This window comes from Populus nigra, chromosome 3 (assembly GCF_951802175.1).
Source record: "Populus nigra chromosome 3, ddPopNigr1.1, whole genome shotgun sequence".
NCBI classification, from domain to species: Eukaryota; Viridiplantae; Streptophyta; class Magnoliopsida; order Malpighiales; family Salicaceae; genus Populus; species Populus nigra.
Window position 1 is genome coordinate 23,898,868 of NC_084854.1, and position 20,869 is coordinate 23,919,736.

The window sequence follows — 20,869 nt, forward strand, 5'->3', positions numbered from 1 at the left end:
GTTGGAAATCATTCAAATCACTCCTCTTACTTTTAATTTTTCTTTTATCTTTGTTACTCTTTAACTTTCTTTTAAAGACAAAGGTAGAAGGGTATAAATTATTTAATAATATTTATTAAAAAAAATACCCCCCCACTAGATTTGAAGAAATCTAATGTTAATCTTGTAATTCTTAAAATTAAATATCAATTGACAAACTTTTATCAAGAAAACAACTTAATCTTAGCTTCAAACTTTTTTCTTAAGAAAAAATACCAACTCTCTTACCGCGTGCTTGATTATTAGTGAGAAAAGTGTCGTGTGATAATGTCAAACTCAAATCTATTATACAGATAACTTCTCAGAGATACTGTCCAATGTTTGATCAATGATTTCATGAAAATACATAGCACTCGACAGGGGATTACTGCAGGGAAAACATACCTAAAATTGAAAAATGGAAGCCGAATCATCTGCTTGAACTTTTAAGGATGTGAATGACGGGACATCTAGAATGGATTTGGCCAGATGAGGAAGTTGTTCAAAGGATTTATTTTCCAGTACCGATCAAGGAACTGTACGCTGGTGCCCTCCATGGAGTCTGAGTGAGCTTAAATCAATCCAATTCAACGTGAAGCCTAACAACTCAATCTGGGTAAGAGGCATTTCTTTTCAGCCTGCGAGATACTTCTCAGGGAACTCGGAACTTCGTTCGTTAGTTGTTCATGCCCACACACAACATTCAATTTACTTACTTACTTCTTCACTTAGAGAGGTGAAGGGTGTAGCAGAATTGAGATCCAATAAAGTACTTGTCAATTTGCTTCCTAGTGATGATAGGGTGTGTCAGTTGTTTCGCGAATCGGCCTCGAACTTAGCTCCAAATCCTACCCTTTGTGATCATGTCAACGAAAAGCGGACGATGTTTCGAGCATAAAAATACAACCACCATTGCTACCTGGTCAGCCGATGGCCGCGACGGCGCAAGTGTCTTTCAAGACACCCTGGAGTACAGTTGCTGTAATGGCTGCAGCCTTTGCCATCCGTCTAAGCACTCTTCAGACCTGGTACACAATATCCCCTTGAAAGCATGGATGTTGCCGAGCAGTTTTTGGATATAATCTATGTGAATTGTTGATTGGAAGGGAAGATTTTGGCCAAGATTTGATGGCGGCTTAAAGAGCGATCAAGATTCTTGGATGGATAACTAATGATTTTGAAGAATTCAATGTAATATGTTATTTTACTATGTATGAACATGATGGATTTTCATAGCTAGAAACACCATTAATTTGATGATTGATGCAAGTGTGATCATACTATAAAAACCCGTTGAAGCTATCTGTAATAAAATTAGGATACATTACACTAATCAATCAAATGTACAAAGCAGTGCATATTCGACTTGAATTCTTGAACTGATCATCCAGGCAAGCTCCTCGTCCTTGTATTACTCTATCACCGTTCATAAAATTGAATTGAATTCTTTGATCAAATCATCCATCAAACTGTTAGCACACGGAGGTAGGTTCACATTGCCTCAAGCATGGCTACATAATCCAAAATTAACATTTAATTCAGTATCATCTGTCATTGCGATCCAGTTGTATTTTTAATTTTTTTAGCTTTAAATTGTTTTTTTAGTGTTTTTTATATTAATATCAGTAAAAATAATAAAATATTATTTTAATATATTTTCAAACAAAAATATATTTTAAAAAATAACATTTAATTTCAACATAACAAATTATTTTTCCATAAACAATCTTAAATGTAACAGACTGTGCCTCTGTAAAGACTGGACTCTTAATCCAACCGTATCAATAGGGTGAAGGACTGCCTTAAAGAGTCAAGAATCGATGTCAAAGAAGTAAGTGTCAGTCTTTGTTTTTTCTTTATTATTATTTAATGTGAGATCCAACGTATATTAAAAAAAAATGTAATAAAATTTTTCTTAGCATTGATTTCAACCCATAAAATCAATCAAAACAACAAACAATAACAACGTCTAAATTTAGTGATTTTTTTTTATTCTTTAAAAATAAATTGAATGAGAAATAAATTTAGTGATTTTTTTTTATTTTTTCATCATTTTAAAAAATCTCATCTTAAAGATTTATTTTAAGTCAAATTATGTTTTTATTGATTATTTAAGTTATTTTTGGACATGTTAAGCTAATTGAGCCATACTAAATTAATCACCACATGATTTTAATTTTTTTATACTAGAATAAACAATAACAACGTCTAAATATTATTTTTATTTACTAGAATAAACAATAACAACGTCTAAATAAATTAATCGATCTAATTACAACATGGCACGGGCAATAATCTGCCGTAAACCTCCTAATGTGCTGGAAAGTCCAAATGTACCAGTTTTCCTCTGTTCTCATCCTTTTTCATGGAATTAGATCAAACAAGGCAGAGTCGTGCGATTATGGTCTCATCCAGTTAATGTACTTCTTCACGGAAACCACTTGAATTTTTCTTTGCAATGGCCGATACGTTATACGAATTGACGAGTCGACACAATGCTAGGTAATAATTAAGGCATGGCCAGGACTCCACCACTCTTCACGGTGCTTGAATGTGCGAGAATAATTATTTTTTAGACTGTTTTTTATTTTAAAATATATTAAAATAATATTTTTTTATTTTTTAAAAATTATTTTTAATATCAACACATCAAAATAATCTGAAAACATCATAAACATATTAATTTAGAGTAAAAAGAAATTAATTTCTTTTAAAATACTTTTAAAACACAATTACAAACACCTACTTCAACAATAAAAATTAAAGCTTGTTGATTTATTTGTTCAGTTTCCTTCTTCCAAGGGTCACAGCTAACGTGATTTGCGGGGGGCATCAGTCAGGGTCTCCCCTCCATTCCAAGCATCTGCATAAGAAAAATCTAACAATACCACAAAGTATCTGTTCTAGATTTCTTCTTAAATGTATAAATCCAAAGACCAATTTTCTTTTCTTTTTTTTCAAAAAAAGATGTAGTTTAGATGATGTGATTAATGTTTTGGTACGAGAATATCATAAATATTAAGCTTTAAACAAAACAAGAATAGAAAAAACAAAAGTTAATGCTTGACCGTAATGTAAAGATCTTCGGAACCGTTTGGGAGAGCGATGTACATATTCTTAGATGGTGTGTTTGTCTTGAAAAAACATATAATATTTTTTTTAGTGTTTTTTTAATGATTTTTATATGTTTGTATTAAAAATAAAAAAAATATTTAGATTAATTTTCAAACGAAACACTTTTGAAAAACAGTATGTACCACAATACAAAACATACATTTAATGTATTTTGATTAAAATACATTAAATAATATTTTTTTTATACATATTTTTGGCATTTATGCATTAAAATTATCTAAAATCACATGAAAAATATCAAGTTGATGTTTTGAAAAATATCAGCCAGTAAGAGGCAAACCAAGTCTGCAGAAAGTCATAGCAAGTCTTCAGGACTTTTAACTTTGAATGATGTAACTTAACTGGTCAGACTCTAGATTTGTTTCCTAAAGGTTACCATTTCGAGTCTTACAAACCTCAAAGTCACTGGAGACTTGCATGATAGTTAACTTCAGGGCCCATAAGATTAGTCAAAGTATACGCAAGCTGATCCGAACAACCATCTTAATAAAATAAAATAAAAGGTCTTCAGGATTTTGTCAAGGTTGATATAATGGAGAACACACCCAAAATACAACTTGTTGCAGGTATAAAGGATTACACTACAGTTTACTTTCGATACATTTTCTCTACCAAGTCATCGATCCATTGCCCAAAATACAAGTTGATGGTGAGTGATTGAACCGGCAGTGAAAATCGTGAAAGTTTTGCTCCCTATAAGAGGGCAGCCAAGAGGAAGAGTTGGCATTGATTATATTTGCTGTATTCTCTCTTTAGCTTATTGTTTCTGTTGTTTCATCTCTGAATTCCTGCATGGCTAAATCCTGTGCATCTCATAAAACGTCTCCCATGATTTCCATAGTTCTGCTTGCAGGGCTGTTAATGAGTTGCCTACACATAACAGGTCTGGCTTCCTCCATCTCTCATAACAAACATGTGCGCAACACTTTTACATTTGCCAAAAACTCTTTCCTAGACTCGGTAGTATTTGGTTGTTGTGCCAGGATAGATGAGACGGAGACAATGATCGAGCTTTGAAAATATAGAAAATATTCACTTCAAAATTATCTCAAAACCTATTTATTTAATGTCACCGTATCCGTCTCTTCGACCGACACATTTTTATCTCTTCTGAACCTGCTCATTCTGTCTTGAGATACTAATCAAATACAGCTTTTAAATGACTGCAGGTGCTCAAATGGGAGTTTGTTATGGAACACTTGGTGATAATTTACCATCGGAGCAAGAAGTAGTAGATCTTTTCAACCAATACAATATACGAAGAATGAGAATCTATGATCCAAACCCAAGAACTCTCCAAGCTCTTGGAGGCTCCAGCATCGAGCTCATGTTGGGTGTTCCGAATTCTGACCTTCCAAGCATTTCTTCCAGTCAAGCCAATGCAGATGCATGGGTGCAAAACAATGTGCTCAAATACAGTGATGTCAAATTCAGATACATTGCGGTTGGAAATGAAGTGAAACCGGGTGATGATTTTGCTCCAGCTCTTTTCCCTGCCATGCAAAACATTCAGAACTCAATTTCTGCTGCTGGTCTAGGGAATCAAATCAAAGTCTCCACTGTTACCTTTGCTGCCGCACTTGGCGAGTCCTACCCTCCATCACGAGGCGTTTTCAATGCAGAATACCACTCACTTCTTGCTCCTATTATTAGCTTCTTGGTCAGCAACCAGTCGCCATTTCTCGTGAACTTGTACCCTTACTTCAGTCGCGCAGGAAACAATGACGTTCCTCTTAATTATGCACTTTTAGTACCTGATCCATCTGCCACAGTATCCGATCCACCATTTGAATACAACAACCTCTTTGCTGCTATGGTGGATGCTGTTTACTCTGCACTTGAGAAGGCTGGTGGGGGTTCATTGGAGATCGTCGTATCGGAGAGTGGTTGGCCCTCGGCAGGAGGGGGACCAGAAACCAACATTGATAATGCAAGAACTTACAACACAAACTTGGTTCAGCAAGTGAAGAATGGCACTCCAAAGAGACCCGGAAGGCCTATCGAAACTTACATCTTCGCAACTTTCGACGAGAATCAGAAACAACCGGAATACGAGAAATTCTGGGGGCTCTTTCTTCCAAGTAAACAGCCCAAGTACCAAATTCAACTTGACTAGAAGCAGCATATAAAGTGTATCAGGGGAAGAAGCCAGGCCATTTATTTTGTGCAAGAAACATCATATTTCTAATTAATATAGGTTCATATAGCATCATATTTTCAACTTCATGAAGGAATAATGGTTTGTTTAAGTCTTATGGATATCATTATATAGCCTTGTGAATCCAACATCTGAACATCTCATGGGAAGGTAGACTTCACAATTGAATTTTTTGTTGGCTGAAATTAAAAAGCAGAATAATATAAATTATATCTATACCACCTCATTCTATCTTATTGAGCCGTGTAAATTTCAAGCTACAAAAAAACTTTCCCTTAAAGGATGAATTAGCAAGATAAACAGAGCAAATTGTACCATAATATATATTTATCAATGACAAAACATGAACAGTGCATAGCCCTGAAAATATTGAAGGCAAATTTTGTCAAATCATCCATCAAACTGTTAGCACACAGGGGTAGGTTCACATTGCCTCAAGCATGGCTACATAATCCAAAATTAACATTTAATTCAGTATCATCTGTCATTGCGATCCAGTTGTATTTTTAATTTTTTTAGCTTTAAATTGTTTTTTTAGTGTTTTTATATTAATATCAGTAAAAATAATAAAATATTATTTTAATATATTTTCAAACAAAAATATATTTTAAAAAATAACATTTAATTTCAACATAACAAATTATTTTTCCATAAACAATCTTAAATGTAACAGACTGTGCCTCTGTAAAGACTGGACTCTTAATCCAACCGTATCTATGGGGCGAAGGACTGCCTTAAAGAGTCAAGAATCGATGTCAAAGAAGTAAGTGTCAGTCTTTGTTTTTTCTTTATTATTATTTAATGTGAGATCCAACGTATATTTAAAAAGAAAATGTAATTAAATTTTTCTTAGCATTGATTTCAACCCATAAAATCAATCAAAATTCAAAACAACAAACCTCTAATCTCTTAAAGTTAAAGTTAAGGATCATGAGATATCCTTTTGCTAATTTTCAAAAGTTAGAAATTTCTAATAAATTTCGTAGCATTGATTATATCATTAATTATTACGAACAGAATCAATGACGGACTAAAATTTCATCTATTGATTTTGAGACGTCATGAAAAATTTAAGATGTAATTAAAAATTTCAAGTTTTAATTATAAACAAAATTATTGATGAAATTTAGAAATTTATAATTGTCCGGTGGTAATTTGATCAGTAAAAGCGCCAATAAAATTTCAAGGATTGTATTCTCTCTCTCTCTTTTTCTTCTTCTTCTTCTCTCTTTCTTCCCTCTCATTCTTTGGCGAGTCATGATCCTCCGGCGAGCTAGGCGACCGGTTTGTTATTTGCCATTACAAAATTTTAGCTTGTTAATAATTGATCACTCTTTAACTTTTTTGGCTAATTTGTTTTCTGGGTTTGTTCACCTTTTTTTTTTGGGTTGGCATCAGAGTTTCTGTTCCATTCCGAGCACCTGAAAAAGAAAAAAACTCAACAAAACAAGAAGTCTTTGCTACGATGGTGAGTGAGTTTGTTCTGATAATTTTTCGTAAATGTATAAATCCAAGTTCAGATCAATATTTTAGAACTAATTAAAAGAGAGATTTAATCTAGATGATGTGCTTAATGTTTAGAAAAAGATGGGTAGGAGAATATCATAAATATTAAACTTGAGAAGAAAAAACGAAAGTTAATGCTTGACCGTAATGTAAAGAACTTGGAAAGTGCAATAGATTATGTTTTTTTTTTTTGTGATTTTTAAAAGTGTGTTTGACTTTAAAAATACTTTTTTTATATATATAATTTTGATATGTTGGTGTTAAAAAAATAAAAAAAATATTTTAATATTTTTTTAAGTAAAAAGTACTTTTGAAAATTACTTTGTATCACAGTAAGAAATACATACACTTAATATAAATGTGTTTAGTAATGTAATGCAAGTGTTTTTATAAAAATATATTTTGATTTAAAAAAATCAATGTTGTTTTTTTTTACATATTTTCAGTGTTTGTATATTAAAATTATCTAAAAGCTCATGAAAAATATTAAGTTATGTTTTCACCATTTAAACATATTTTGAAAAGTATTTTTAAAAGCAGTGTAAACGCAATATCAATTATTGTAGAGCTTCTTTATTTTTATATTTTAAAAGCGTTTTTGAAAAAAATTAAAATTTTTTTCTTGGCTTTAAATTATTTTTTGTGTGATTTTAGATCATTTTGATATGCTGGTGTTAAAAATAAATTTAAAAAAATAAAAAAAACTATTTAAATGTATTTCTAAGCAAAAAATACTTTAAAAAACAACCGATATCATAATAATATCAATCAAGTTCACAGACTTAAAGATAAATTGAATGAGAATTAGATTTCGTGATTTTTTTTTATTATTATTTTTAAAAATCTCATCTTAAAGATTTATTTTGAGTCAAATTATGTTTTTATTGATTATTTAAATTATTTTTGGACATGTTAAGTTAATTGAGCCATACTAAATTAATCTCCTCATGTTTTTAATTTTTTTATACTAGAATAAACAATAACAACGTCTAAATAAATTAATCGATCTAATTACAACATGGCACGGGCAATAATCTGCCGTAAACCTCCTAATGTGCTGGAAAGTCCAAATGTACCAGTTTTCCTCTGTTCTCATCCTTTTTCATGGAATTAGATCAAACAAGGCAGAGTCGTGCGATTATGGTCTCATCCAGTTAATGTACTTCTTCACGGAAACCACTTGAATTTTTCTTTGCAATGGCCGATACGTTATACGAATTGACGAGTCGACACAATGCTAGGTAATAATTAAGGCATGGCCAGGACTCCACCACTCTTCACGGTGCTTGAATGTGCGAGAATAATTATTTTTTAGACTGTTTTTTATTTTAAAATATATTAAAATAATATTTTTTTTATTTTTTAAAAATTATTTTTAATATCAACACATCAAAATAATCTGAAAACATCATAAACATATTAATTTAAAGTAAAAAAAAATTAATTTCTTTTAAAATACTTTTAAAACACAATTACAAACACCTACTTCAACAATAAAAATTAAAGCTTGTTGATTTATTTGTTCAGTTTCCTTCTTCCAAGGGTCACAGCTAACGTGATTTGCGGGGGGCATCAGTCAGGGTCTCCCCTCCATTCCAAGCATCTGCATAAGAAAAATCTAACAATACCACAAAGTATCTGTTCTAGATTTCTTCTTAAATGTATAAATCCAAAGACCAATTTTCTTTTCTTTTTTTTCAAAAAAAGATGTAGTTTAGATGATGTGATTAATGTTTTGGTACGAGAATATCATAAATATTAAGCTTTAAACAAAACAAGAATAGAAAAAACAAAAGTTAATGCTTGACTGTAATGTAAAGATCTTCGGAACCGTTTGGGAGAGCGATGTACATATTCTTAGATGGTGTGTTTGTCTTGAAAAAACATATAATATTTTTTTTAGTGTTTTTTTAATGATTTTTATATGTTTGTATTAAAAATAAAAAAAATATTTAGATTAATTTTCAAACGAAACACTTTTGAAAAACAGTATGTACCACAATACAAAACATACATTTAATGTATTTTGATTAAAATACATTAAATAATATTTTTTTATATATATTTTTGGCATTTATGCATTAAAATTATCTAAAATCACATGAAAAATATCAAGTTGATGTTTTGAAAAATATCAGCCAGTAAGAGGCAAACCAAGTCTGCAGAAAGTCATAGCAAGTCTTCAGGATTTTTAACTTTGAATGATGTAACTTAACTGGTCAGACTCTAGATTTGTTTCCTAAAGGTTACCATTTCGAGTCTTACAAACCTTAAAGTCACTGGAGACTTGCATGATAGTTAACTTCAGGGCCCATAAGATTAGTCAAAGTATACGCAAGCTGATCCGAACAACCATCTTAATAAAATAAAATAAAAGGTCTTCAGGATTTTGTCAAGGTTGATATAATGGAGAACACACCCAAAATACAACTTGTTGCAGGTATAAAGGATTACACTACAGTTTACTTTCGATACATTTTCTCTACCAAGTCATCGATCCATTGCCCAAAATACAAGTTGATGGTGAGTGATTGAACCGGCAGTGAAAATCGTGAAAGTTTTGCTCCCTATAAGAGGGCAGCCAAGAGGAAGAGTTGGCATTGATTATATTTGCTGTATTCTCTCTTTAGCTTATTGTTTCTGTTGTTTCATCTCTGAATTCCTGCATGGCTAAATCCTGTGCATCTCATAAAACGTCTCCCATGATTTCCATAGTTCTGCTTGCAGGGCTGTTAATGAGTTGCCTACACATAACAGGTCTGGCTTCCTCCATCTCTCATAACAAACATGTGCGCAACACTTTTACATTTGCCAAAAACTCTTTCCTAGACTCGGTAGTATTTGGTTGTTGTGCCAGGATAGATGAGACGGAGACAATGATCGAGCTTTGAAAATATAGAAAATATTCACTTCAAAATTATCTCAAAACCTATTTATTTAATGTCACCGTATCCGTCTCTTCGACCGACACATTTTTATCTCTTCTGAACCTGCTCATTCTGTCTTGAGATACTAATCAAATACAGCTTTTAAATGACTGCAGGTGCTCAAATGGGAGTTTGTTATGGAACACTTGGTGATAATTTACCATCGGAGCAAGAAGTAGTAGATCTTTTCAACCAATACAATATACGAAGAATGAGAATCTATGATCCAAACCCAAGAACTCTCCAAGCTCTTGGAGGCTCCAGCATCGAGCTCATGTTGGGTGTTCCGAATTCTGACCTTCCAAGCATTTCTTCCAGTCAAACCAATGCAGATGCATGGGTGCAAAACAATGTGCTCAAATACAGTGATGTCAAATTCAGATACATTGCGGTTGGAAATGAAGTGAAACCGGGTGATGATTTTGCTCCAGCTCTTTTCCCTGCCATGCAAAACATTCAGAACTCAATTTCTGCTGCTGGTCTAGGGAATCAAATCAAAGTCTCCACTGTTACCTTTGCTGCCGCACTTGGCGAGTCCTACCCTCCATCACGAGGCGTTTTCAATGCAGAATACCACTCACTTCTTGCGCCTATTATTAGCTTCTTGGTCAGCAACCAGTCGCCATTTCTCGTGAACTTGTACCCTTACTTCAGTCGCGCAGAAAACAATGACGTTCCTCTTAATTATGCACTTTTAGTACCTGATCCATCTGCCACAGTATCCGATCCACCATTTGAATACAACAACCTTTTTGCTGCTATGGTGGATGCTGTTTACTCTGCACTTGAGAAGGCTGGTGGGGGTTCATTGGAGATCGTCGTATCGGAGAGTGGTTGGCCCTCGGCAGGAGGGGGACCAGAAACCAACATTGATAATGCAAGAACTTACAACACAAACTTGGTTCAGCAAGTGAAGAATGGCACTCCAAAGAGACCCGGAAGGCCTATCGAAACTTACATCTTCGCAACTTTCGACGAGAATCAGAAACAACCGGAATACGAGAAATTCTGGGGGCTCTTTCTTCCAAGTAAACAGCCCAAGTACCAAATTCAACTTGACTAGAAGCAGCATATAAAGTGTATCAGGGGAAGAAGCCAGGCCATTTATTTTGTGCAAGAAACATCATATTTCTAATTAATATAGGTTCATATAGCATCATATTTTCAACTTCATGAAGGAATAATGGTTTGTTTAAGTCCTATGAATATCATTATATAGCCTTGTGAATCCAACATCTGAACATCTCATGGGAAGGTAGACTTCACACTTGAATTTTTTGTTGGCCAAAACTTAAAAAGCAGAATAATATAAATTATATCTATACCACTCTCATTCTATCTTATAGAGCCGTGTAAATTTCAAGCTACAAAAAACTTTCCCTTAAGGGTTGAATTAGCAAGATACACAGAGCAAATTGTACCATAATATATAGTTATCAATGACAACATGAACAGTGCATAGCCCTGAAAATATTGAAGGCAAATTTTGTCATAGCAAATGAAAAATTGGCCATGGCTATGAAGCAGCATGATAATTCAGATCCAACTCTATCATACGTGAAGAAACTGATCACTGACATGTTCAGTTGTAATGCTGAATGATCAGACATACTCAAAGAGTTTCATTACAAGCTTAACACAGGCCAAATTTTACATTGAGGATTCACCGACTCTTTTTCCCATGACAACTTGGTCACTGAATGAGAAGATACACACTTGATTCCACCCAAAAAGAAAAAAAGGAAATACAGATAAGAAAAAGAATAAAGTAATTAGCTACGGACATCAAAGATTGAAAAGAGTTCTACCAGCGCAGCAATGAGATTTGCAAGTTATCCTCTCAAACGCTCTTCAATCAGATATGGAAGGGTCATTAGAAATTCCTTGTAAGAGTTTTTCTTTGAATGCCTTGAGTGACCTGATCTTGGAGTTGCTTCAGTGTCTTGTTAGAACCGCTGAGTGACTGAGTAAGAAACATTTAGTTGAAAATCCTTTGTTATTTACCTCTTGCGTTTGAATTACCAATTTATGCTGAAAATTAAATGCTGACATCTCAGTAATGTCCGTTTATGCTTAAAGAGAGATTCTGGGAAGCACCAGTGCTCTTTCTCCTAACGCCAAACGTATCACCATTATATGTAGACCAAAGAGAGAGTGCGTTCTTATATGGCAAGTTCTGGTCAAAGCAAGAATCTTGAAATCCTACACGTTGCTTTGGTGTGCTCATCGACCTTGCCTTTAACTTTGCAGATTGTGTTGCAGCCATGTAAGTAGGAAAAACTGGAGAATTTGGCAACGAATTACCATCTCCTGCCAAAATTGGTTGTGCTCGGCCAAATGATCTTCTGGGGACAGACATTGGTGTGTTCAATCCTTCTATGAAATCTTGTTTTTGAGTACTTCTGGTCTTAACTTGTGCTGGGCTGAATACATCACCAGTAAACAGATTAGAGATGGACGTTGATTTCAAATTCTCCATCTTTTCTCTATTAAAGGCCTCTTTGTTTGACCATCGTTCCATCTGATGACTCTGTCTACCACTTTCCTTGGCGAGTAGCAATTCTTCCAGTAGACTATTCCCTCTCTCCTGAAAGAAAAGTTAATGTTGCAGAATTCGAATGTGAGAAGAAAAGGGCTAGTGCTTAATTTGGTTTTCAGTAGACAGAAAAAGTCTGTTTCTTATTTTTTGTTTCCCTGTTGTAGGCAGTAGCCAAAGAGAGAGCAGTTGACAGGGGAATTTAAGAGAAAACTACCCGGTGGGAGAATGAGTATTTCATCATTCGCTCTCTTTTGATGTTAGCTTCTTGCTTTTTTAACCACAGAGCTTCCACATCTTCCTTTGAAAGCATACTATAATCCCAACTTCTTTGGCAGTTGAATTCAAGCTGCCCATGAAAAAAATTGAATGGATCAAGCAGCAGAATTCAGCATCCTACATAAATTTGAATATGCAGCCTTTTTCATGTCAATCAGGTATTAGATTTTACCATGTGTTCTGGTTGAGCATCTTTTTTATGGTTCTTCCCCTGAACAGAGAAATCAAGGATAGTGTTAAATCACATAGAGCTCAGTCAACGGTACGTATTTTGTCATCTCCCCTACCTTATTTTCCTTCTCTCGCACCTCTTTCTTTGACTTGACAACCTGTTTATTGTCACTGTTTCTACAAAATCCATCTGCAGTGGCAATATCTTTTGACTGGACCTCTGACAGCATCTTTGCTTTTGATGGCAGATGCTTCAATTTGATGACTGCTTGGCGTCTCACAGCTCGTCCACGAACAATGGCTTGAAGCTTTACCAATCCCTTCAGTGCTCGCAAAGCTTTCCTTGCCTGTTTCAATCCCATTTAAAACCCAAATCAGGAAGTGCAGCACGTTTCTTTAGAGAGTCATTAGTTTCACAGCTTTACTCAATTCACAATTGTGCCAGAACTGCTTGAGCTTAAATTCGAATTAAGACTGAAAACTATAGCATCTTCGTTCTTTCTTCACAGAAGTTCCAACCAAACTAGTAGCAAACTACTCGGAGCATAAAAAATAGGCTGCAGAAAGTGCTTTTTACTAATTTAATGCGTGAATTAAGAGGGGCACAGCATGAATTTTCCATGTTGGAAATTTTCAAATGATTGAAACGTTCTCTCAGCAACATTCTCAGATACTAGTGGAGTATTATTTCCTTGTAGAATGACTTCGAAGTTCAAATTGTGATTTGAATTTTCCAATCTCCTTAATCAAAATCTCGTCTATAAATAATTTTTGCATACACAAATCATAAAATGATCTCCCTTGAAGTACAAAAAGGGATTATCTTAGAGAATTAGAGAAATAGCACTGCAGCGTCAACAACAACATATATGAACTCAGGAAGTTCTAAGAATATATAGCATAACCCACAATAAAATCGAGATGAAAAAGGAAGGAGTTCTGTGTTGAAGAAGAGCAAAGATATCAGAGAGCTCACAAGGTATGCACGGAAAGCGCTTTGTATCTTAATGGCAGCCAAAGTTTCAACTCCCTTGGTGAAATGATGGGAAGACTGTGAAGCACCTGTGAGCCGGACAACCTCAGCTGCAGCATGAGCTGCAGCAACAGCAGCCTCAGCTGCAGCAGCTGTTGCAAGGGCAACAGTCAAAGCATACTTCTTCTGCGTTTCTGTTGCTTCACTGACTGATCTCTCTGGTGCTGGAAGTGCAGGGCATTGTTTAACCTTAAGCCCTCCAAGAACCCATTTCCACCTCTTTGACTTCTGAAACGGTTAAGATTAAGCAGACAAAATTAACCAGAAAGAAATGCAAAATCCCCAGTTAAAGAAACCAAAAAAGGTTATTACAAAAAAAAAAAAAAACCTTTTCTGCTTTTGTTTTTTGCTCAGAGACAAATAGCCTCCTCACCCAACCAAACCAGCACCTCTTCTTTGCCATTGAAGATGTATGAAATCAATCACTTTACCAAAACTCATCAAAAACCATCTTCTTTTGTTCAAGTAAACCTAAAATTTCGGCAAGAAACCACGAACCCTTTACCAAATTTATAAAGAACAGTCAGAAGCAACATCTATTAACAGGAAAAATTAGGGAGGAAAGGGGAAAAAGGAAGCAAACCCTTAAAACACTAAGCATGGATTATTTATTCTAAGAAAATGCACTAGCAAACAAAACCAATACATCCATTTCAAGTCTCACCCTCTGCAGACACATTGACATCAGATTCAGTTACCTCCCTTCTTCTTTTTTTCACTTTTTCTCAGTTGACAGTTACAGTTGAAGACTTAAAAAACAGTATCTTGAACAAATTCTGGAAGCTGTTACATCTAACTCAGAAATGCAAAACTGGGCACTTGACCAATTACAGAACTGGTAAGAAACCAAAAAACATACACTAGTGCCAAGAATCTTACCTCTTACAGCAATATTAAAAATCACAAGAAGAGCACACCATTGGTCTGAATTGAACCTTGAAACAAGATTGAATCTTGAAACCTTACAAAAGTTCAAGATTTCCTTGAACTCGTGGTGTAAAAATAATAACTCAAGAAAGCAGATTCCAATGTAGTTGAGATGGGGATTTAATTCTTTTGTTGAAGTTGCTGTTTTCAAGGGTTTAACATCATCATCAACAACAACAACAGCAACAATTAAGTACTAGGAGAAGCAAAACTATATAAGGAAAGGTTTCAGTCTCTCCACTGATGTGGCATATAATGCAGGTGCTTAGTGAAATGAGTGATTACTTGTGAGAAAGTATTATCAACTTCATCGGGTCCCACTCTCCAACTGTCATTTCTTACAACTGCCACTGAAACATTCCAATGTCTGTTTTAGTTTTTTTTAATGAATGAAATTGTTTTTTTTAATATTTTTTATTTAAAACAATATTATTTTTAATATCAATATATCCAAATAATTTAAAAACTTAAAAAAATTAATTTGAAATTAAAATTTTAAAAATATGATTAAACCTTAATTTTTAATACCACCCTAATAAAATTACTCATGTAGCCTTTTGTAAATGTGTCATATAAAAAGGAAAACATACACGAGTGATATATTTAGTTTTTTTTTTCAAAAGTGATTTAAAAAATATTATATTTTTATTTTAAATTAATTATTTTGATATTATCATATGATATGTTAATGTTAAAATAATTTTTTAAAAAAAAAAATTATTTGTATATATTTCCCAACATAAAATATTTTAAAAAATAATCACTACCATAATATCAAGTGGACTCTTCATGACCCGACAAGTGGTTAATAAAGATCTAGTTTGAGTTGGATTTAAAAAAAAATTAATATAGTGTATGATGTGATATAACAAAATTGGCATTAATTTTAAAATTTAGAACCACATAACATAATTTTTTTTAATTTAATTCATCATGGAGTTTTTTGGTCGTTTGATTAATCTATTTAGTGAGGAAATAAAAATAATGTTTTGTATAAACATAACAATAAGTAATAATAAATAGTTTAGCCCTACCTCAATTACTCTATTGAAATCAAACTCATCTTTACAAATGAGGCTTGGAGGTTTGCACCACATGTAAACATAATTTCTATAAAATTGGGGGCATTCAAGCATGTTCTGCATGTGCACCTCATTTTCTTCATTATCTTCATGCACAGGCAAACTAGTTTCAAATATTTGGAGCCTCTTCAATTTATTAGGTTTTTTTTTCTTACAATCCTTGATCAAATTAATAACAAAATACATAAAATTCTATGTAAACAATAGCAAATTACATGTCCTTAATTTATTTATTTTTAGTTTAAAGTGAGTGTCCGGGCCTAGCTTGCGCGCACCTCGACTAATCCTACGGGCCCTGAAGTTAACAATCATGTAAGTCTCCAGTGGCCATCACATTAGCAACCACAGGGCTCGAATCTGAGACCACGAAGAAAGCAAACCTTTTAGTTTTAAACTCTTATTATTGGGTTACCACCTAAATGGTTCATGTCTTTAATTTTTGAATATATAAAAAAAGGTAATTAAAAACATTATGGAGTTGAAAACAAGGTGGAGGAATGAGTTCCATGTACTTAATCTAAATATTTTAAATCACAAAACAGGTATAAATCCTGCCCGATTCATGAATCGAGTAATTTTTTAAAAAAAAGATCAAATAAAATTTTAACTGGGTTAATGTTGGATCAACCCACCAAGACATGCAAGTTTAACAACACAGTTTCGAAGCTGATGATAGTTTTGCCCCATCTGAAAAGTCTGCCGGACTTTGTTGGTGACAACAAACCGGCGAGTAGTTTATGTACATTCCTTGTTACATTTGATTTGATATTTAGATATTTATGACCATAAGTATAAAATTAATCCTTTAATTTCCATGACTAAGCATGGAAATCATGGCCCCACATTCGCCATGATAACCCATGTGAAACTTGATCCATTTCTTGCGAAGAACCTCATATTGCTGTCCCAGACTTGATAAACTTTTTGCTCTTGCCTCCTTTCTCCCATGTCCCAGCATTAGAAGGTAACGTAGCTTTTGAGCTGTTGACGTGCAAATAAGAAATTTGTAAAGAGGTTTGTGAAACTTTTGCTCGACTCGATCAATTGAGCTATCATGAATTTTGCTCACAACAAGGGGGAAAGTGGCTTTTGAGCTGTTCAATGGTCCAAGAAGAATAGTCAACATTGTACAGGAGATTGCTTGCTTTTTAATGTATTTTTTATTGAAAATATATTAAAATAATATTTTATTAATTTTTTAAATTTATTTTTGATACTAGAATATCAAAATGATTGAAAAACATAAAAAAATTAATTTAAAATAAAAAAAAATCAAATTTTAATAAAAAACCAGTTCAAGCCCTATACAAGTCAACTGTTCCCTTTCATCAACAATCTCATTCCTCTTCTTCTCAATGTTATTCCTGTTGAACATTTATAAAGTTAAGTAAACTCTTGAAACCAACTCCATTGAAAAAATAGCGTTGGTCCGTGGACTTTTTTATATATAATTTTAGAGATAGTTTTTTTTTTCAATAGTAAGAAATATTTGTAAAATATTGTAATTAATTGATGTTTCTTTTTTGTTTCTAATTGATAATCAAGGAATAAATATTGTTTGTCACAGGCTGCCCAGCTATATAAAGGGTGAAACTAATCCATGAGGAATTAAGCGTAGAAAATCTTAAACAAACATAATTATCGAACGAAAACAGTTTGAATCGATTGATTCATTCAAAAGACTTCGTTGTTTGTGATCATTTGGTATAGTAAATAAAGAAAATGTAGTGATTGATTTGGTCCATGCAAATATAATACATTGAAAGGGGTCGAATCTTGCGTATAATTAATTCCTGCATGTAGATCAAGCAGAAAGATATGAATCTGAAATTAAAAAATCTGCCTCACTTTATTTAGCAGGATGCCTCCAACCCTAATTCTTTTTTTTTATGGAGGTACTCAAGTCCCAAGCCACTGCAGCCACTCTTGGCTTTTGGCTGTAGTCGGGCCTAGTTTAAGATCTAAATACCACTAAAAAAACATTCATCAGTAAGATTAGAATGATCTAGGCTGAGTTTTTCGCGAAAAGTTGGAGAAAAACATGGATGGACTAATCATAACTTGGGATAGAAAGGAGCTTTTGACCTTGTAATTATGCTCCTTCTCTGGGTTGCCAAGAACATCAACTAGCAATGAGCTTTGTATAAGTTGCCAAAAAGAAAATCGGAGGAACATGCAGGCACCATCGATCACTCTCGCTATAATTACTCGCACAAACCACCCATTTGCCAACATGGATGCATTTCTTCATTGGTTTTTGCTGTTAATAAAGAAATCTAGCAGCTAGTGTTATCATCATTGCACTTACTTCTTGCCCAGGACTGGATTTCAAGTACATTCTATAATCACATGTGGGAATTATACGAGTGTGCCATCATCAATTACTATGGGACCGAAGCAACAGTTTTTAATTTTTGTTCAAGCTCATCTTCTATGGCTGTTGATCCTTGAAGGGTTACCTAAACTTTGCCGATAACTGGATTGGTTCCTATCCGTGCTAGCATTTTAGGTTCGAATTTAAGGAGATGTAATGCAAAAAAAGAAAAAAAAAAACTTACTTGGGTACGTAATGGATTTTTATACTAGATATATACACATCTACACGATATCTCAAAAACCATCTTGATCGTTAAAAAAACATAAAACGAAAGAAAATTGACCAGTCTAGGGCTTTTGCATGTTAAGATTCAGGGCCCTAATGGACCAAAATCGCCTCATTTTAATCTACTGTGGTCGTTTTGTGAAAGCAAAGAAATGATTTTGGACAGACATGAAAGAAAAAAAAAAGTTTTTTGGAACTGGTCTCGGATTAGAAGGAATTGTTAGATCAATCCGAGAGTCGTCGAATCGGATTAGAAGGAATTGTTAGATCAATCGGTCCAGTGATTCTGCGTCAATTATTTTTATTAAAATTGTTATCCTGGGCGGTGTTGCGATAATTATTTTATTTGATATTTGGATATTAAAAAATTAAAAAATTAAAATTTTTTTGCCTTATCAGCCAAAAAAAAAATAGGAATGCTCATCTAATATTTTAATTATTAGAAATCTTAATTGATTTATGAAATTGGACACGGGAATTAGTTGTATAAAAAAAAAATATTAACACCCTAAATATATCATATCTAAGATAAGCTGCATTGTTTAATTACCTGATAAAAACTAAGATATTGTCGTGTTTTCTAATTTTTGATCTGTTTGAGATTTAAAAAAAGTTCTTCTCGGTAAGGAGATCCTTATCTTATCGAGTAAAACCTAATTGTTCTAACGTCAATAAAAAAAAGAACTATCTTTTTAATATCAGGAACATGTTTTATATATAAGTTTATGATCTCAGGTACTAAAAGAAAACAAAATATTGATCTAGTTCCCATGACTTAAATAAACTGGTTATTAAAACTGTTATATGAAAATATGCTACAAAAATTTTTATATTTTTGAAAGACTTGGTCATATGCATGAAAATAAGATTATTTTTTCTATACATTTTTTTTTAACATTTAAGAGAAAATCGGGTATTTTAATACCGAATTTGTATCTTTATGATATAAAAATACAAACCAATATTTAAAAAAATAGTAGAAAAATACGCGGGAAAATCACAAATTTTGAAAAGATGTTTTTAGAATTTTTTTTTGAAATTTTTGTCTTTTTTTTAAAAAATATTATATTATATATTATTATAAATATATAATAAAATAACATTGGGATGGGACTGACCTAATCATGTGGGTTGAGCCCACCTTGTTTGGGCCCAGTTTGGCCCAAAAATAAATTATGTCAAATTCAGCCCAAAAGGAACTGGGTTGACCTTAGCCCAAAAGAGGGTTAGGCCGATGTCGACCCAAAAGAGTGTTGGGACAATGCATGAAACGACGTCGTTTTGAACAAAACACGTCGTTTCATTTAAAAGAAAATGGCGCCAAAAAGTTTTGTTTTCAAAGCGGTCCTTAATTTTTTAATTTCTTTCAATTAAAGCCTAAATTGACTTAAAAAACAATTTTTCTTTCAATTAAACCCTTCATAAACTCAATTAACCTTTGAAAAAAAATCTAATTGAGTCATTTTGGACTTTTCTTTCTCAAATTGATTTTTCTTTGCCAATAGGGCCTTCATCATTAAAAAATATATTATCAAATTTTAATTTTTATATCTTTGAACTTTCTCAACCAATCTTTAACCATTTTCTAGGCACCCCTGTGTCTTTTTTCCACTGCTATATTTTTTTTCTTTCAACAATTGTTTTTTTGTTTGTGGAGATCAAAAAATGAGTAACAACAAAAATAATATAATTTCATTTTTCATTCAAAAAAACTCTTTAATATTAACTTGATCAAGTTTAAATTAGGTTTACTAAGGTCAATCAAGTTTTTTTAAATCAATATTCTTTTATTTAATTTAAAATCAGGCTTGAATCATACTTCAAATCATAATTTTCACCGGCCGGTGGAATAAATCGAGCTTAACAATTTGGCTATGAAAAAAGCACCCGGCCTCTAAAGTCATGTTCATGTATGGAAATTTATTAGTTCTGTTATATGTCACAGAGTCAAGACAGAAACTTCCACATGATGTTTGCAACTTGATTGATGATAGATTATTTTCCTCATAATTGACTAGACTATACTGGGTTGCCGGGCTGGTAAGCACCGGCCATTGATGGTACAAATCAACTATAATGCTTTAATGAATTTATATCAACGAGTGGCTTAGGTGGTCCATCAACTTCTTTGGTCTAGTTATTCTAGATGCCTAAGCTCCATGCATGGTCTACAAATGGCTTCTCATTTCACAAAAACAAGTTGCTTCCCCTTCCATTTTGTTAACCAGCTACACAGCATCTTACCTCTACTGACAAGCTTGTATACTCACATATTTTTGCTTTTTCCCCCATTTTCCTCCTCTTCTAGACTCCAACCCTTTTTAGCATTGTTGTAAAACCCGATTGAAAGATCAATCTTAAATAAAACTTGGGTCACAGGTTAGGAGGATGAATCAAACAATATCAATGGAATGAGGCCCAGGTTGGTAGGTCATTCTAGGTAGGTTTTTGATCGGCCATTTATTGTTTTTTTCATTCTTCTATTATTTTTAGCT

The 20,869-nt window shown here is 33.2% G+C and overlaps 3 protein-coding genes across 4 annotated transcripts; 2 read left to right on the top strand and 1 right to left on the bottom strand.

Annotated features, from left to right (window-relative positions):
* The first annotated feature begins 3,770 nt into the window (after positions 1 to 3,770).
* Positions 3,771 to 5,402, top strand: LOC133690331 (glucan endo-1,3-beta-glucosidase, basic isoform-like). The gene is made up of 2 exons (XM_062110583.1): positions 3,771 to 4,036; positions 4,323 to 5,402. The coding sequence occupies exons 1-2, from the start codon at positions 3,946 to 3,948 to the stop codon at positions 5,267 to 5,269; spliced, it is 1,038 nt and encodes a 345-aa protein (XP_061966567.1). The 5' UTR covers positions 3,771 to 3,945; the 3' UTR covers positions 5,270 to 5,402.
* Positions 5,403 to 9,410: 4,008 nt separating this feature from the next.
* On the top strand, positions 9,411 to 11,066 carry LOC133689224 (glucan endo-1,3-beta-glucosidase, basic isoform-like). The gene is made up of 2 exons (XM_062109012.1): positions 9,411 to 9,574; positions 9,861 to 11,066. The coding sequence occupies exons 1-2, from the start codon at positions 9,484 to 9,486 to the stop codon at positions 10,805 to 10,807; spliced, it is 1,038 nt and encodes a 345-aa protein (XP_061964996.1). The 5' UTR covers positions 9,411 to 9,483; the 3' UTR covers positions 10,808 to 11,066.
* A 232-nt stretch (positions 11,067 to 11,298) lies between these two features.
* On the bottom strand, positions 11,299 to 14,946 carry LOC133687824 (protein IQ-DOMAIN 12). 2 transcript variants are annotated; one of them, XM_062107152.1, is made up of 7 exons: positions 14,643 to 14,946; positions 14,092 to 14,234; positions 13,707 to 13,991; positions 12,847 to 13,077; positions 12,732 to 12,770; positions 12,498 to 12,629; positions 11,299 to 12,331 (listed from the first exon to the last, which is right to left on the bottom strand). In XM_062107152.1, exons 2-7 carry the CDS (start codon positions 14,164 to 14,166, stop codon positions 11,798 to 11,800), a joined length of 1,296 nt encoding a protein of 431 aa, XP_061963136.1. In that variant the 5' UTR covers positions 14,167 to 14,234; positions 14,643 to 14,946; the 3' UTR covers positions 11,299 to 11,797. The 2 variants fall into 2 exon arrangements, with proteins under 2 accessions (XP_061963136.1, XP_061963135.1); XM_062107151.1 differs by having other exon boundaries at positions 14,092 to 14,262.
* Positions 14,947 to 20,869: the final 5,923 nt, after the last annotated feature.